Source organism: Nomascus leucogenys, chromosome 25, assembly GCF_006542625.1.
Source record: "Nomascus leucogenys isolate Asia chromosome 25, Asia_NLE_v1, whole genome shotgun sequence".
In the NCBI taxonomy this organism is placed as follows: domain Eukaryota; kingdom Metazoa; phylum Chordata; class Mammalia; order Primates; family Hylobatidae; genus Nomascus; species Nomascus leucogenys.
In genome coordinates, this window is record NC_044405.1 from 15,682,814 (window position 1) to 15,702,252 (window position 19,439).

Here is a 19,439-nt window from a genome sequence, read left to right on the forward strand (position 1 = left end):
CATGAAATCATATCTAAAAATAATCCTTGTTTTGAGTCACCAAGTTTTGAGATTTTGTATTATATAGCAAGTAAAGATTTCAGCCATCGTGGGTTCATTTGCTCAATGCACAGCAAGTTAATATACTGAGTGAGATACCAGAGATTGCGGCAGACGGAGTCTAATAATCATATGAGAAGGGAGGAAACCTCAAATCCTCCTCTCCAAGGAGTATGGGGCTGGAGGTTTTAAGGAGCTAGGAGTGGGCAGAAATGTGGGATCGTGATTGGTGGCAGAGTGCAGAATGAAGTCTTGGGGCGGGAGAGGAAGAAACTTCATTATCATCCTGATTTCGTTCTTCTCTGGGGCTCTTCAAACTGGTAGCATCAGCCTTCTGCTGGCATCCAGGATCTGAAGAACATCTTGAGCAATTCTTAAACAAAGCCTTATGATTCTAACTTCGGAAATCCTATCTATGGAAACAGTGGGCACGAAATCGTCCGTATCGGGTGCTATGTGGCTTTTAGTTACAAGGAAGTGGGCCAAAGGGCAGACTGATGAATGCTTAATTATAACTGTATTTCTGTTCAGAACCTGACATGTAGTTCTTGTTAACCCTGTGAATACATTATCATAGTCAGAGCAGGGCCCAATGCTGAGTCATTTTTTTTCTCTTTTTTCTTCCTTTAATAAAAGTAAAAGGGCATTGTATTAAGATTCAGTGCGGGCTGCAGTTGAACTAGGAGGGTAGGCTTCCTTTTCCTCTGGGGGTTTCTCAGCTTTAAAGCTGGAGAGCAGTTTGATTTCTAAAGTATTTTTTTAACTTTAATATCTAATAAAATACAGTTTCTTTTTCAAAGAGGATCTCCATGTAGCCACGAAAAAATATCTACTTTCGAATCAAAAATAAAAAAGCCAACATAAAAAAGTAGCCCAATTCGGAAAAAACATAGGGGAAAAGATTCATTTGTGATGCTCACACAGATATATTTCTACCAGGTTGCAGATTAAAAACAAAGGAAAAAGATCTTCAGTCATAGACCTCCTTCCATCTCAGGAGGGTTTCAACAATTCAAGTGCAAAATAGAGAGATCAGTAAAGAGAGAGGCAACCGTAGGCAACCAAGTTTATAACCATAGAGGCTGGTGGGGAGGAGGGGGATGGGTATCAGAAAAACCAAGCAAGAGGGAAAAAGCTGAGTATGGAGATGGATTTGGGGTTGTTTGTTCAATGCCTGTGTTAATAAAATTTATTCTATCTTTTAAAAAAGTTAAATACGAAATACCAATTATTATTTTATTTTAGCCCACTGGTAAGAAAGGTTGTATAAATTCTTCCCTGAATCAGGAAAATGCTTAACTCTGATATTTTTTATTTTTCTAAAAGGTTCTTTTCATTTTCAACATTTTCATATGCACTTTATTGGCATTTGAAAAGAATCAGCCGGGCACAGTGGCTCATACTGGTAATCTCAGCAGATTGGGAGGCCGAGGCAGGACGATTGCTTTTGAGATCAGCCTGGGCAGCATAGGGAGACCTCATCTCTAAAAAAAAAATTAAAAATAGCTGGGCATGGTGGCTCCAGCCTGTAGTCCCAGACACTTGAGAGGCTGAGGTGGAAGGATTGCTTGAGCCTGAGAGGTTGGGGATGCAGTGAGCTACGATTGCACCAACTGCCCTCCAACCTGGGGGAAAGAAAGAAAAAGGAAGGAAGGAAGGAAGGAAGGAAGGAAGGAAGGAAGGAAGGAAGGAAGGAAGGAAGGAAAAAGGGAAGGAGGGAGGGAAGGAGGGAGGGAAGGAAGGAGGGAAGGAGGGAGGGAAGGAGGGAGGAAGGAGGAGGAAGAAGGAAGAAGAAAGGAAGGAAGGAGGAAGGAAGGAAGAAGGAAAGAAAGAAAGAAAGAAAAAGAAAGAAAGAGAAAAAAGAAAAGAAGGAGGCAGGCAGTTAGGAAAGGGGCAGAGAGTGGGTTTAGCAATGTGCAATGAGCATCTAATAAATTATAGTTGCTTCTTCAAAGAGGATCCCCATATAGCTATGAAGAGATATCTACCCATAGGTGTATATAGGTAGGTGAGGGGGCTATACAATACATGGTGATTTGAAGAACAGGAAGGGAGCTCAGAGAGCAATAGTGTGGGGTAAATCTCCTTCCCAGAAGGAGCATGGGGTGGTTGACACACTTCTGTCTCACAGCAGGACTGAGCTAACACAGTGGGTTGTGGCACAGGGGAAGATGCGTGGGTGCAGCCAGGAGGAAAGAGGTCAAGCAGAGTCCAAGGTTCAACCACTCCTGACAAGAAAGGATGACGAGGGCATTGCCGGTGATCAAATGCCTGAAGGACAATTTCTGAATGGCAAAGAAGTGACATGGAGTCTGACCAGACCAGAATGTGGGCACCACGGGGCCCATGGCAGAAGACCAGAAGAAAAAAGAAGGCTAGGCCATTAGATGTTTTGTGGTTTTGTTTATCTGGTTTGTTTTCCCATACCTAAGATGTTGAACTTGTCTGTAGGGCTGGGAAAGAATCGTGAATCTGAGGATCAACTTTGCCACATTTGAAGTAGTTTCCTTCACTTTTTTACTTGTTGGGTCCTATTTGGTGTTGCCTTACATGATTTCAGGATCTTTTCCCCTGTGGTAGTCAAGTTGCTACCATCAGCAATAGCCAATCCCGGAGTGGCAGGAATTCTTGCTGTACGTGGTGATCTAGTGACCCGAAAGTTGCTGTCTGACTACTGGGAGCCTGGTAAGCAGTCTCCACACTCCCAGCTCTCCAGTGTCCTCACTCTCTGGTCTTAGTCTCCAAGGCCCCAGGCTAAGTAGGAACCCAGCCTATGAATAAGTCTCCCAAGGTTTTTCTGGCCCCAAGGTTATCCCCCTAAGACAGGTGAACAAAGGCTTCCCTCCTTCCAGGACTACTTGTTAAGCAAGGAGGGCCTGAGTTTCTCTCCCACCCTCTCACTCCTAGCAGAGATTCAGGCCTGGCCTTGAGCCTCTACACCAGGAATCCCTTCCTTCTTAGACTCACCGCTGAACACAATGCTTCTCTTTCTTCCCGGAAGGTGGCAGCGCCTGAAACGTCTCAGAAAGCTTCCAGCCTCTGCCTGCTGGGCCTCAGCAGCAATTTGGCTTTGTTTCAGCAGTTGGATCACAGCTGAGAGGAGGGGGTTGCAGGGATACTGACAGGGAAGTCCTTCTCAGGACAAGGAAGGAGGCCTGGTGAATGGAAATACAAGGTCTACAATTGGAGTCCAAAAAATAGAATGTTATCCCACAGGAGAAGGTAATAGATGTCAGGCACTAAAAGCAGTAAATCATCTAGAGGTTAAGAGGAGAAGGAGAAGGGAGTTAAAATGTAGCAAAGATGGATGAGGAGGTCACTTTAGTGTTCAGGGAGAAAAAATGCTGTGACAAATGAGTCACAGGGAAGACTTGAGACATACATTATACACATATTAATCACAGAGAATATATATATATATAGTCCCCCTAATTCTAGTTCAAGGTGTATGTGTATATATATATATATATATAGTCTCCCTAGTTCTAATTCAAGGTGTATATATGTATGTGTATATATATATATATATATATATATATATATATATATATATTCTCCCTAATTCTAATTCAAGGTGTATATATATATATATAGTCTCCCTAATTCTAATTCAAGGTGTATATATATATGTGTATATATATATATCTATATATAGTCTCCCTAATTCTAATTCAAGGTACTTAATGTCAATGAGATAATATATGTGTGTATATTTATATATGTATGTTACTTCATTGAGACTCTGTGTTCTCATAATTTAATTCACAGAATGTTTAAAGGATCAATGAGGTAAAGAAAGAAAAACACCAAAAACATGGGTGGGCATGCAGTACGGCTACATTCCTCACTCTTGTCTCTTCTTGTTAGTTGTAAATGCCTTGAAAGCAAAAACTGTCTTGTCCATCCTGGATTCTCTAGCACTTACAGTACTGTAGCTTAATAACTGTTTAACAATGCATGAGACTGTCATTTTGGATACAGAATTAGCAGAAGGGGGGTCATGGTGAGAGCAACAAGTGGTACAGTATGCAAAAGAAGAAAATATTATTATTCTATTTGGTTTGAAAAGTAGCTAGAATAGGCAAGATTGATATCTAATTCATTATTTGCCCAGTATCGTACTAAGGACTTGATGTGTATCAACTCAGTGAATCTTGACAGCAACCCTAGGACTCAGGCACAATTTTGACTCCCATTTTACAGATGAGGACCACGAGACATTAGGAGGTTAAGTAATTTGCCTAAGACCACACAGTAATAAGTGACACAGCTGGGATTTGAACACAGCTGCCTGCCTTCATTCCTGGGCTCCAAATCACTACAACATACTGTTTCTGGATGAAATGGTAACACGTTTATCCAAGACATAAATGTTTTGGCAAGGTTAAAACATTTTGGAAAATGTAATGGGTACTTAACTAATGTTCCTATGTGAAAGGAGATAATTATCCAAAGCTAATAGCTTAAGGAATCATCAAATTTTTAATTTTTTTTTTTAAATGGAATCTTCTACATACTAAGGCATATTGTTATTTTTGAGCAGTCAATGAGATAAGTATTTAGAAGCCCTCTAGAATGCAACATTTTCAAAACATCTGGAAATTTTGTATGCTGTAAATAACATTAGTAATTAAAGTTTGGACCAATGGATTAGAAAAATAAATTGAAAATATTTTAATGCATATCCTAAAACAGTTATCTAAATCTTACTAGGAAAAAAATATATAAGCATATTAATGTTTTTGCTTTCTGTATTAATTGTAAAATTATGAAACTACCTCTTTTTCTTAATTCAGTGGAAGATCCATTTCCCAGGGCTATATAATTAATCATAAAATAACCTGTTGGTAAGATTCACAATGAATACCTGATGTGGAAAAATTATTATTTTAATATTTTATTCTCTATTTTTGCTTATTTTATTGATGTGCATATTTTACATACAACTCCAAGGAATTTTAAGGGGGAATATTATACAAAGAGAAGTGATCCACTATTTCTTCACTCCAGCATTGGGCTAGTTACTTTACATACTTCTTTCCTGCAATAATCCTACCTTCATTATATGAATGAGAAGAGATTGAGTCTGAGGGGCTAATGAACTTTTCTAAATTCACTGCTTGGGGGTGTGTATGGAATGGTTCTCTCGTTTGACTCTTTCAAAAGTTGGTCCTCTTTTTACTATATATATTGCCTTTCATTGTTGTAACACATTTAATGTTCCAAATTCACTAACACAATGAATATTATACCCTATTATAATCCTATCAGACCTTATGGCCTATTATTCTATCTGACAATTGGAAAATAATAGATAATTACAGTGAGATACATTGGATTCTAAAATTTGCTTCAAGTCATAAAAACAACTAGCTACAATGTGAATACTTAACATCACCTCCTCTGCCTCCCCTATCCTTTCCATCACATGATTTTTTTTCCATGCAAATACATTATAAAACTTTCTATTGCATGCAATTTGCCACCAATTGAATCATTTAGTAGTTGTCAATGTATCTCTTTCAGAATATTAAAGAGGCCTGTGGCATGTTAATTACGCTAATTTGGGGACATTAACTTTATAATTGTTATTATACTGGTTATACACTGATGTTAAACTGTCTGATAAAATTTGCCTTGAAAGGTGTAAGATAATTTTTCCTTCCCGTCAGTTAGCATATGCGAAGGCATTTGGACTTCTAGGCAATGGGATGTCCTTACAGAGCTTATGGGCAGGCCGTGATGGGACTTGACTTGCGTTTTAGAAACAACTAAGACAAAAGTATAGATGACAGCTGTTGGGAAAAGACTCTGCAGACAATGACACAAGTCTGGAAGTCTTTTCCAATTATGTAGATAAGAGATGAGCTGATAGTAAAGGTGGAAAGTTGTAGAAAGATTTCAGAGATACTCAAAGTGATGCCGTAATAAAAACTAGAAGTGTTATTCTGTTTTAAAGAAAAAAGGAGAGAAATAATAAATTGAGTTTGGGACATTTAAAGGGCTTTCTAGGTAAAAGAAAAAATAGTTGATTGGAGACTGGTATTTAGAAGATGGGGCCTATGGATTCCTTCTCCAAGGTGCTCAGTTATTTTTGCTGTATTTTTCCTTTTACGAATGTTTTGATCTGAAAAAGCAAAATTGCCTAGGATGAACGAGCACTTGGGTATAAGAGAATCACCAATATGGAATAAAAAAATGGCTGGGCATGGTGGCATGCGCCTATAATCGCAGCTACACAGGAGGCTGAGGCAGGAGAATCACTTGAACCCGGGAGGCGGAGGTTGTAGTGAGCCAAGATCGCACAACTGCACTCTGGCCTGGGTGACAGAGTGAGACTCTGTCTCAACTAAAAAAATTAAAAAAAAAAAAAAGACAACTATAAGTTTTCCCAACTCATAGTAGTTAAGTGTGTCATTTTAACATACAAAAATTAGTTTCTAAACTAGACATTGCTGAAAAAAAATTCACGTTCCTTGAGAGAAAGAGTATTGAGCTATGAGGCCAGGCGGCCCTTTTATAAATCTCCTGATTCTATTGAGTAATCAATGAATTATTCTGAGATAGCCTCATCTTTGAATTGAACTAATAACATTATCAGTCTCATAAAAGATTTAATAACAATTCATATAGGCAGTAGAGGTCCTAGCATGTAATACATGCCCCCAGAACATTAGACAATATTATTTATTATTTCTCAGAAGTAGAAATATATATTTAGCTACAGAAAATTTTTCAAACCTGGCTGTTATATACATAATACTTATAACATATAGATTTATTTGAATTTCTAGTACTATCTTAAATTATAAATATATTATCTGCATTGAATATTGGTATAGGGATCCAATGATTATAAGGTATATTGTTGTTAAATAACATAAATAACATAGAGTAATTTATATTTCCAAAAATTAATGCTCTGTTTATCTTGACGAGCAACCTTGACATTCTCAATTTGGAGAATAAAAAATATCAATTTTTTTCAAAACTCTTCTACAAGTTAATAAAACAGAAATAAAAGGAGACTAGTGAAAGAATGTCAAATAATTAGAAAAAGGTACAATTTATTAATATAAAAGTATAAAGCAAATAGAACACATTCATTTAAGCTAGACAGACGTCGACACAAACTTTCAAATTGGATTGTCAGTTTCACCAAATTTGGAATAAACAGAAAAATACAGTATTTACAGATTTTAGTACAACTAAACAGAAATGGTACAAGAAGGAAATTTATTTTTCACAGAACAAAAATGACAATTTTGACTCAGGTACCCGCATAAGCGCAGGTGGAGTTCTCAAAGGACAACTTTATTTTTTTTGTTGTTGTTTTTTTGGTAAGCAAATGAAAACCAAGACATATTTTTCTGCTCTTTTATTTATATTGATGAAACCTCAAAGTCTTTACTCAAATACTTATTGAAATATACCCATACACATATGATTTCTTGTCAAAATTCATCATTCTTCTTCAAATACAAAAACATAATAAGAAAAAATATTTTCACTTTCCTAAAACCATCACTTTTTCTTAGATCACACTTTTATCTTTCTTCTGAGTATAGCCCTGGAAAAGCAGTTTGAATGGAAAGCCCCTTGATAAAATATCTGCTTTTTAAAAATGTTAATTTAATATACAAGAAAAAAAAGCCTCTGAGAGAAGAGGATAAAGAAGTTAGGATTTCTAACTCCTAGGCTGAAAAACAGCATATCAGAAAGCCATTCAATTTCCTTTACAATGCTGACTAAAGCCTTCATTTTAACCTTCATTATAAATGGAGGACATTAATCCCTAAGCTGTTTTTAAACAATTAATAGTAACCTTCTTCAATCCTATCCATGATTTCCCTGAAAAGCAATAGTTGAGTTCTATTTATTCAGTGTAATGGATGGGCATTTCATTTTAAATAAAACCATATAAGCATGTCTCTATGTGAGATATAAATGTTACACTCATCTATGTACATAATGCTATGTCATGGAGAAATTAAAGTGGTAAAATAATGCAGTCTTTAGCAATGTCATTTTGAAGTAAATGATAAAAAGAGTAGATGCTTGAACTATCTTAGAGAACAAATTACTGTACTTTCTAGAACAATCAAAGCATCGGGTTTAATATCTCATTCTGCTGAAATAGCTTATAGAATTATAAATAGCTGATGCACAGTTCCTGTAATTAAGATTAGGCAGTTAAGAACAGTAAATCAAAGTTTCTTTGGGGTCCATTCTGAGAAAATAATAGAGATTTTTGTCATTTGCATGGCTTTATAGTAAAGTTAAAAAAAGTACACAACTACACATACTGACTTCTGGAGTAGACGCTCGGTGACTTCTTTTCCATGTGATAACTTTTTTGGGTTGTGCGATGGGAAGGTATCGAGTATCTGTAGCTACTGCTCTTTTCGTTGCAACAAAAAACACAACAGAACAGGGCTCCTCCAACAATCAGCACCAGTGCCGTGGTCCATCCTAAGTAGAGGGCTTCTCCAAGCTCACGTTTTTGGGCAACATTCACTATTGGGTTATAGAAATCTCTGATGATGGCATTGGCAACCCAGCTCACAGGGATGAGCACCACCATGCCTGTGATGACGAAGATGATTCCAGCCGTCAGCAGAATGTGAGCCTTCACCTTCTCATTGTCCCCCGTGCACCTGGTGCATTTCATGCCAAGGATGGCCATCATGAAAGCCAAGAAGGACATCACGGAAGCAGCACACATCAGTCCTCTGGCTGCCTGTAGATCCGGAGAAAGAGCCAGCAGGGAATCATAGATTTTGCACTGCATCCTGATGTTAGCCTGCCTCACGCAGTTCATCCACAGTCCTTCCCAGAAGTTTTCAAAAACCACGATGTTGTTTTCAATGAAGGCCGACACTCTCCACTGAGGCATGACAGTGACAGCCACTGTGCCCACCATTCCAACACCACCAAGAAACAGCCCAGCGATTTCTAAGGCATGGATTGCCATTATCCTCTGGGATGGGTTTTAGCCAGCTGGACTCCGGAGCTGCTACTTCTGCTTTGAAGCAGGGTTCTCTGTGCCACAGAAGAGAACAGTTTTTCCTGTAGTAATGAACTCAGAACCCAGTGGTTTTTCAAATAAGAGCTGCTTTGTTACTTCTGGCCAGATAGTATCCAGTGCTGGCTGGCTGAGATGGCCCTGCTATTGGCTGCAACAAGTAAACTCACAAATCAGGTGTGGCAACTTTCTCAGCCAATAAAAGGTAGATGGTAATCCAGGTGTGTCTAAACCAACACTTGGGTACTTGGAACAGCTAGACCTGCACATAAACATTCTTTATACTTCTCGGTCTTCCAAGAAGACAGCAGTATGTTTACCTGTAGGCATAGTTATAAGTGGTTGCATAAGCATCAAGAAATGAGCCAATCCCTTGTAATGTGAAAGGTGCACCTTGTACAGGCAATTCTGAAACTCTTAGTAAGAGCTGCTGGGACCGAGGGATAAAATAAAATATCTGCCGAAGAATTTTGCAACGCTGTTGAAATGCCAAAGTGAAACGAGAGTAGGGGATTGAAAGATTGCTTTTACCTGGGAAGCCACATTCTTTGGGACACATGTGATCCAAGTGATTGATTTAATTTTTCTACAACTTCAAAGCAAGCTCTACTGTGGTGAAATTAGGGAACAGATCATGCCAGAGGACAAAATAAGCTGAAGTAATTAAATACACAAGGCTGTCCTTCTGCTTGGCACTTAAAACATACTGGGGTTCTTTAAGCCAGAAAAATTACTCATTGGCACTTTTCTGATGATCTTCACTTATAAAAACATTTTTTGCCAAAATAAAAATCACCAGATGATTATCTTATGTAGCCAGCACTATAGCATTAAAATAAGCTTATGAGCTTATTTTGTGATGTTATTCTTGCTGCTTTGAATTCCTGGGCTGAAGGAAATAGAATTCTGAAGATGACACAAGACCCTTGGGTCTATGCAAATGGCTATTTCAAAATAAAATATTTACAAGACAAGGGAACTATATTTACTAAACTGTATTATATTAGGTATTAACCAAATATGTTTTCCTACCTTTTAATATTATGTCTGCAGTAGGACATAGAAACCCCTAAATGCAAGACAGTTTGAACTTTCTTCTCAAAATAATGATGATCTAACAGCGGTGCTATACTAAGCATAAATGTTTATCTGAGAAAATTCCACTAGCAATTTTCTTCTGGAGATCACCTTGAACTCTCTGTCTGATCTTTCCAAACTTTAAGTTGCCACTTCATTTTCTTTTCTTCTTAACATCATAAAAAATGATCTTCTCTTTACAGTTTTACTTTCTCTCTGCTTCATTGAACTACCTTAAATCCAAATATGGGAGAAAATCATTTCTGCTCACTAATTAAACTTTGAGAGTTTCATGGTTCATTTGTGGATGTTATTAAAACAAAAACTATATGGTAGAAAGGGCAAAAGGAGGATAAAGTAGCCTGTCTTCTAAAAAAGAGGTAGGATGCATAGTAGTCTGAGTTGTTATAATTTTGTTAAACAGACATTATAAATGTAATAAAAAGTTAAAACTTAATATTTACAGAAATTTTCTCATTTATTGACCTGCGAGGTGCTCAACTTCAGAGTGTCCCTTAGGCTGATGTAGAAAATACGCAGCATTTGGCTGGGCGTGGTGGCCCACGCCTGTAATCCCAGCACTTTGGGAGGCTGAGACGGGCGGATCGCGGGTGCCTGTAGTCCCAGCTACTCGGGAGGCTGAGGCAGGAGAATGGCGTGAACCCGGGAGGCAGAGCTTGCAGTGAGCTGAGATCGCGCCACTGCACTCCAGCCTGGGTGACACAGCGAGACTCTGTCTCAAAAAAAAAAAAAAAAAAAAGAAAAAAAGAAAATATGTGGCATTTTCTTCATCAAGTTTCTATCAGTTACAGATTTGTGGTGGAGGGGGACTTAGATTAATCTTGAGAAAATAAGGTTTTAAACGTTGAGATTTTAAACTTTCAAAGTTTAAGAAGTGAGCAGAGAACATTTTCTCCCATATTTGGATTTAAGGTAGTCTGATGAAGCAGAGAGAAAGTAAAATTTCAAAGAAAAGATCATTTTTATGATGTGAAGAAGAAAAGAAAATGAAGTAAAGCTTAAAGATTTTCCTTTCGTGCAATCCACAAAAGGAAAAATGACATCTAAACAGAAGACATTTTTCATCTCTAATTGTCAAACCGGGAAAAAGGAGTGATTGACAGAACTGAAAAATGAAAAAGAAATAATATAACTGGTTGAGATAATGACTAAGTGAAGCTACATTTTAAGGGATGTCAAGGCATATATTGATTCATTGAAATTTCTTTTTGAATTCCTGTGTGGCATGTTTCTTAGGAGCTCCGTTTAAATATTGCTGACTATCCACATCAACACAGGAACGCATGAGACAGAAGCAGAAAGCTCTGCCTCTGAGTGCCTCAGCCGTTGTGGGAGCTGCGTCCCAGGTACACATTCATATTTCTTGGCTTTGTGTATTACCAAACCTCTCTTCCCTTAAGGCTTGAACTTTACCAGGAACTTATTTTACATAAAAATATTTTCCTTATTTCAAAAACATTAGGTACTTTACTACTGAAATTGTTCTAGCTAAAAGATGAGGATCTGAGTGGGAAATTAACACTAGGTTCACATTAGAATTATTGTACACCTGATTCCCTACTAGGAAGTGGCCCAGGGTATCCAAATAGGTTCCTTATCAGAAGTGATACAGTTAACTCCATAATATTTATAAATAACCATGTCCTAAAAGACACTGGAATAAAAAGACAGAAAAAAATGGTCATATTGAGTTTGCTAAAGACAAAAGGGGCCTAAATTCAAAGATAAAAGGAAACTGTTATCTACTTTTCTGTCCTGCTGAAATGATTAACTTGGCTACAAAATTCAGATAGCAGTAATAGACATATAACAGATTAATAACATTTTTACTCTAATTTAGCACTACAGAGCAAAATACATCGATTAGTCAATAGTTTGTACTTCCATTTCCATGAAGAACCACAATACTACCAAGAACTCAAGAGAGAAATGAGAGCTCATGTCGACCCCCTCTCCACCCTCCCTCGGGCTTTTCTGTCTGTCAACATCATCATAAGGCATGATTTAAGTTTAGCAATTAAATTTGCTAAACTGCATTCAGCCCTGATAATAGCAAACACAGGCAAATGCTTTTTCTTCCTAAATGATAACATACAAATCACTATCAGATTGTCTTATGCCCATTAATCCTTAACCTAATTCTACTCCACAGTCTTGGATTTCTATTAATTCTCATCACTGTTTGAAATAATTTTTGCTTCTGCCTATCAAGCAAAGGTCGATTTCTTTTGTTTTCTGGATTTGCTTTGTAGTTTTCTGTTGTGATGACAGTTTTTCAAGTGTGTTTATTTTTAACTATGTTTCACTGTTAATTAATCATACTTGTCCAACCATCTTGTCCTGAGAGAATAAGTGAACATATCAATAGATCTCTTTGTTGTTCTGAAAATACTGTTGTGCATTGCTGTATGTTCCCTTGAACCATCATCTTGTTTGTTTTTCATGATGGCCAGCTATGCTTCCAGTTCTCTATCCTCAAAGTGTTCTGTATCCATCAGCAGCCCTCTCTTTTTACCACCTCTCTCTTTTTTCTTTTCTTTTTTTTTTTTTTTTTTTTTTGAGATGGAGTCTCACTCTGTCACCCAGGCTAGAGTCCAGTGGCTTGATCTCAGCTCACTGAAACCTCTGCCTTCCAGGTTCAGGCGACTGTCCTGCCTCAGCCTCCTGAGTAGCTGGGATTACAGGTGCATGCCGCCACACCTGGTTAATTTTTGTATTTTTAGTAGAGGCGTGGTTTCACCATGTTGGCCAGGCTGGTCTCGAACCCCTGACCTCAAGTGATCTGCCCACCTCAGCCTCCCGAAGTGTTGGGATTACAGGTGTGAGCCACATGCCCAACTGCTCTTTTCACCACCTCTGTGTGATCTATTTTCAATTGCTCTGCTTAAAAATGAACTCCTTCCTGCATAGAAATTGCCTAGTATCTTAGCCAATTCAAGCTGCTTTAACAAAATACCACAGACCAAGTGGCTTGAACAATGGAAATTTATTTCTCATTCTTCTGAAGTCCCAGATCAGGGTGCCAGTGTCACTGGATTCTGGTGAGGACCCACTTCTCCGTTTATAGAAGGCTGTCTTTGTGAGGTGACTTCACATAGCAGGGAGAAAGTGTGAGCTCTAGTCTCATTCTCTTCTTATAAAGACACTAATACCATCATGAAGATTTCACTTTCATGACCTCATCTACAACTCTCAAAGTTTGACTCTCAAAGACCTCACTTCCAAATCCCATCACATTGGGGGTTAACATTTCAACATATGAATTTAGTGGGGACACAAATATCCAGTCCATAACATCTAGCTACTAACAAATTCAAGCAATCAAATTTACATAATTCTGAAGGGTCTACTCGTGCTTAAGAACTTCACCCATATTATATCACCCATAACAATATTTCATTTTTCCAAGATGAAAAAAGAATGGTGAACATGAATTAAAAAATCAATAATAGAAATAGTGTTATGGACATGTTTTTTCCTTTCTTTTGCTTTTCATTGCATTAAAAAAATTAAAACCTGAGTGTAGGATGAATTCCGATATATTTTGAAAGACAGGTCTGTGTATTTCATGTGATATATTTGATGTCTCTACTAAAGTACTGGAAATCCAGGGAGATAACTGAAAAAGCAAAACAGTATACTGTGGAAATTTTCCTATAAATTAATGAGTAATTTATATATGGAGAATTGATGTGAAATACCCTAATTCTAATGATTTCAAGAAAAATTTTTAAAAAGAAAGAATTTGCTAGTAATAGCAGCTACTGAGTATTAAATGTTCTCTATACAGTACGTTCTTTATATCACTCTACCTTATACTTAAAACATTTTTAGAAAGCAGGGGTCATTACTCTCCTTTTATAATTGAATAAATTAAAACTCAAGAGAGACTGCCTTTTTTAAAGCCACACAGACTTTGCTGGTTGAATCTACAGAAATAGAATTCAGAGGCAGACCTAAAGCCCACATTCTTTTCTGTATTGCCTACCATCTCCTTAAAGAGAACTAGGGAAGCAGAATTTCTTACATTGGCATATATGGTCAGAGTTAATTAAGATACAAAATATGTTTAAAACATTTTTCTTCCTTGCTTAGCACATTGTTGTAAAAATTTTGCATGGCTAACCTTTGCAATTTTTAAAACATACCTGCTTCGCTGAAATTTGAAACCTACTTCTTTAGATACTCTATTCAAAGGAGTTTCTACTGGGGAGATATTGGCGATTTCAATAAAATTATTCCTTGTTTAGAATTTCAGAGAGTTCCCCATGCTGAAGTTACCACTGGTGCCCCTTTCTCCTCCACTTCCCATGCTTGTCCCCATCTTCATGGTTCCTTAATTACAGACTAGGTCGTGATACTGAATGACCTAACCACCACTAAACACGTATTTTGCTAAAGTAAGCATTAAATTGTTTCAATGCAATGAAGTGAACAGTTTCATGTGTCTGTGCCCTCAGCTAATTGTAATACAGAGAAACTTTCCTTTGTATTTTATAGGGACTTCTTAGTGACCAACAGAGGGATGATTCTATGGTTACCTTCATTAGTCCATTAAAATTGCTTTTTCAGGTGACTCACTAACAACTTTTCTTTTTACCTTTCCCAAACGCTAAAAAAAAAAAAAATTTAAGTTGTATAAAACTGTTTTCCACATGGTTATTTTTGGAATTGCTTGAAAAACAAATTTTTAAAAAAATATCTTAATCTTCTGTAATAATCCTTTCCACTGAAATGTAAAACATAATATGCAGCCTTGAATGAGGAGAACAAAGGGTCCATGACAAAAGTTTCTGGCCAGGCAGAGACTGCAATTAGTACTAAAAATGATAACATCAGATAACAAATAGGACCAAAACAGAGCACTTTTCATAATTTTATTTTGAATCCACAGCAATTCACAAGTTTAAGTCATGTTAATTATAAAAAGGAAGAGAAAAGGCACATAGGATAATAGATAATGTATTTAATGACTATGTTTAAAATAATATATTTTAATAAACATTACTTAATACTAGTCATAAGAACAACTTAATAATTACTAAGTTATATGAACAACTAAGATGATTAAGTGATATGATGATTAGTTAACCATATGATTTCAGCCTCCCAACGCCCTTATTAGAAAAGCCCTATTATTATGTCAGTTTTACTAGGAAACTGGAATTTACAAAGTTTAAATAACTGACACAAATCCTCACAACAAACTGGTAAAAAAGCCAATATGGGAACTCTATTCTCTCAAACACCTGAGGCTACACTCTTGACCCACTATATGCTACAAGTCATTATAGACCTACCTGTAAACCTAATTGAAAGCTTGCATTACTGTGTAGTTTTATCTCTTATAAAGCACATAAGTTTTGGTAGATCAGAAGTAGTTCTCTGAAACAATGTCCTTCATATTGTGAGTTTTCAATAGGATTTTGAGCATTATAAGGAGAAATGAAGTGTTTCCATTTTCTGCAGCAAAATGCATTGTTTAATATGAGAAATCACAAGATATGAGGGAAATCATAAGATATAAGGGAAAAGTCCACATAAATGGAAAACACATACAAGCGTGCGCACACACACACACACACACACACACAATGTCCTTATAAGCAAACAATGAATATAGGAGCACAAGAAACATTTTCTCATGTAAAGTCGAAGTTAACAGGACAGGGAACAGGACGGGGAAAAGTAATTAACCGGGCAAATAGAGCTAAGCCACATTACTGATTAATTTACAAAACAATTAACTTTCCACTTCAAATTAAGATTCTGTCTGCCTTAGGCAACCAGTGTTTGCAAATTTTAATAGGGCTAGACATTAAGTGCCTTACTTAAAACCAACTTTACATGGCACTGGGTGAGAATATTATTGGACCAAGCAGTGCATGGCATTCTTGGGTTTCAGTTATTTTTTTAAGAGAAAATATTACAATATATAATAATATGCTTAATGCACTAATATTTTTTCAATGAGAATATGAGTAAAACTAAAAGTTATTCAACTCCTCATCTCAAATATTTATAGAGATTTTGTACTCTCAGTAAAATTTTCAAGACAATGTCTCATAAAACATCTTCTGAACACTTATTTTCCAACCATTCAACAAGTATACTGTGTACCAGGCCCTGTGATAGACTCTGGAAACCAAGAAATATGAGGCATAGTTTCTTTTCTTTGTAATTTTACATCCACAAAACTGAGGGGCTAGTGGAAGAAAGAACTGCTGAGTCAATTAACTTTGTCATCGGTTATACTTGTTAACCAACTATTCTTTTCACCTTGAAAAGGCATACAAGTAACCACATAGACAGGTGACAACAGCCACCCTTCACTCCATTGAAAAAAAGCAGCTTCCAGGGTTTTGATGTTTTCTAAACAAGATCAAACAATCGATGAAAAGCACTGCCAGGAGTCTATAAACATTCAGCAGAGGTAAGCTGGCTGTCTCACGTTTTCCACAACTTTCTGGTTCATGCAGCTGCTATTTCTTGTTCTTATCTTCCTTTCTCTCTGACCTATGTTCCAGGTATCTTTAGAATTGCTGCTGTGGGGAGCTGTATGTGATTATCTGACTGGCTTCTGGGCATCTCTCTCATAGTTTCAACTGGACTTTTGCTGTCTCACACTGGACAACAACATTCTATCTCATTCTTGTGTCACCAAACTGATTGGTCCCAAACCACACGGCCTCCTTCCTGGTCACGAGCTTGGAACAGGGAAGCACAAGTTACTTTTGTACACGGCAACAGGAGAGAATATTAGACTCAAAACAGATCTAAAAGAACATCTGATGTGCACTTCATTCTGTACATGAGGGGCTCAAAAGCTCCATGAAGTCAGGAACCACCTCTGTTCTATTCATCTTCGTGTCAAAGTACTTGTGTAGTGCCTGGCACATAGAAAGCACTCAGTATTTATCTAATACCACGCAAATCACGCTGAAATCTCTGTGCCCAGTTCTTGATATTTCCTTGGTAACTCTGGGAAACTATGACACCATAGACAAGTAAACTGCCTATTGCTTATTTATGTATTTGCCTTTTAAAAAATCTCCTAAAATAGAATATAAATGTCAGGGGCCGCATGATATTATCTTGCTCATAAATGTATCTCCAACTACTAAAACACCACCTGGTTCATAGTAAGAGCTCAGGAAATATTTGATAAATAAAAGAAGAATGTAATTTAAGAAAAATAACCTATGCACCTAGTATTGTAAAAAAAAAAATCTCTCCTATATATAAGTTATGTAATATTTTCAGTTTATTTTTTCAGGTCGATACTTAAGCAGAGAAGAACCTAAAATAATACTCACCTTTGGCTGTATCAGCCCATCACTACACCTTTGAATATGCCTTCTTAAGAGGTAAACTTATGTCCCAGTGGGTTCATGAATTTTACTTCAGCTTTCTTTAAGTTTCCTAAGTATACTCTGTGAACTGACCTTCATTTTCTCATTTATTCTATCTCATTTCTCTCTTCTCAGTATGCAAATCCCATTTTTCCAATGCTTACTATTATTAATCCAATATCCTTCCAATTACCATGGCAAATATTGGTGGACTAAGAGCCTAGGCTACCATTTTTGTTTAATATATAATTTTACTATACCAAGGAATCATTAATTATAATTATTTTTCTCTAAGTATATTAACACAAATACAGAAAAATACAATATAGAATAATACATAACTAATAAAAATTAATACACATATACTTTTAAATTTTAGAAAGAACTTAGATGTATATTTTATGCAAATAACATATGTATGTTTCATGCACTTTCTCATTGAAGTAAGATTGGTTTTGCTGTTACTTTTTAGGAGATGTTTGATGTCTTAGGGAATTTTAGTGTTTTTTTGACCATCGCTAAATTAGAATTCTTATTAGTTAATGATGTTGCTAGGAATGGGATTTCATTTGGAAGAAGCATTAAGCTACTTAAATAGCAATCTCAACCGTATCAGCCTACCTTTCTCAATTTGCCTTGTGATTTAATGTAAACTCGGAAAAGGGAGAGAACTTCGTCTACAAGTAAGTGAACGGTAAGTTAATCAGCTAGCCATTATTGGTGGCTTCTTCGGTTTCCAAAGAAGAAGCTGACTTAAGTATAAAACTTGAATCTGTGACTTTTTGTGGAAATAATTAGAAATCTTCATGGATTACTATTTGTTCCTGTGTTTCCCTTACTTTTCAATCAAATATTGTTTCAAATTTCATGCTAGCTTGAATAACTATTTTTATAATAAGCAAAACAGAAAAAGCTTACTTAAATATATGTTTATTATATCAAATTTTTGATAATAGCTATCCCCTGGATAGTAACCCAGATGTGTCTATGTGTTTGTGAAAAGAAGCCTACTGGGTATGATGTCATGAAAAATCACTTTCAGATATTGCTGTGTATTCTGCTATGTTGGTAGAATTCAGTACATGAGACTATGTTCACATAGTACAAAAATAAATAACATATAGTACAATTTTGCATATAACGTCTATCTAAATTCAAATATACTTCTTATCATTCACACTTGAGATCCAGATTCCATTTAAATAATATTAATCTTCTATCACATTCAAGAAATGTTACATATATTACTGTAACTAAATTAGGTTACTCCTTAACTTGGCAATGGAAAAATCCCCTTTGGCATGGACTCTGCCATTAAAAAAGAAGTTGGTGCAAGTTTTACAAAAGAAGGGAAATTTTCCTTGGGGCCATTCATAGTTGACACTCAGAAATTATAGTGGAGGAACACCTAGAATAGAACAGATTAGAAGGACAAGCAGCTGCATTTCCATACCTCCAAGCTCTGTTCTCACAGTCTGTAATCTAAGTACATTGAACTTCACTCATCTACATGTTCGTTATTTTCTACGGCCACACTTTACCATCTTGACTCTAGGGTTGAAATCCCAACTACTATGAGCCTTTTCTGTCAGACACTGGTCATTTTAGAAAATGTAAAATCAATTAACCAAGGTCAATTCTGAAAACCTCTCGAGTCCATTTTCCACGTAGAGAGAGAGTTCTCTGGCATAAATAGGTTCAGTAATTAACAGCTTGACTCAAATGTCATTTTGAAGGATTCATTAATTCATCTCTTCTTTAATTCGTCGTATGATGATTACTTAGTAACTACAGGGCAGGCTCTGTTCAAAGTACTGGAGACCAGGGCTGGGCGCTGGCTCACACCTGTAGTCCCAGCACTTTAGGAGGCCGAGCTGGGCGGATCACTGAGGTCAGGAGTTCGAGTTGAGACCAGCCTGGCCAAC

General features: G+C 36.7%; 1 protein-coding gene and 1 long non-coding RNA gene across 2 annotated transcripts; both read right to left on the reverse strand.

Annotated features, from left to right (window-relative positions):
* Positions 1 to 2,427: 2,427 nt before the first annotated feature.
* LOC105738729 lies at positions 2,428 to 4,867 on the reverse strand. Its single transcript, XR_001114579.1, has 3 exons — positions 4,818 to 4,867; positions 3,007 to 3,194; positions 2,428 to 2,610 (listed from the first exon to the last, which is right to left on the reverse strand). It is a non-coding gene; the product is annotated as an uncharacterized LOC105738729 (long non-coding RNA).
* Positions 4,868 to 7,086: 2,219 nt separating this feature from the next.
* CLDN8 (claudin 8) lies at positions 7,087 to 9,233 on the reverse strand. Its single transcript, XM_030806195.1, has 2 exons — positions 7,865 to 9,233; positions 7,087 to 7,508 (listed from the first exon to the last, which is right to left on the reverse strand). The coding sequence occupies exon 1, from the start codon at positions 9,011 to 9,013 to the stop codon at positions 8,336 to 8,338; it is 678 nt and encodes a 225-aa protein (XP_030662055.1). The 5' UTR covers positions 9,014 to 9,233; the 3' UTR covers positions 7,087 to 7,508; positions 7,865 to 8,335.
* Between the last annotated feature and the right edge of the window lie 10,206 nt (positions 9,234 to 19,439).

What these genes read in the sequence shown, in the direction of transcription:
- CLDN8 (XM_030806195.1), bottom strand. Translation starts at nt 9,013, where the DNA reads ATGGCAATCCATGCCTTAGAAATCGCTGGGCTGTTTCTTGGTGGTGTT.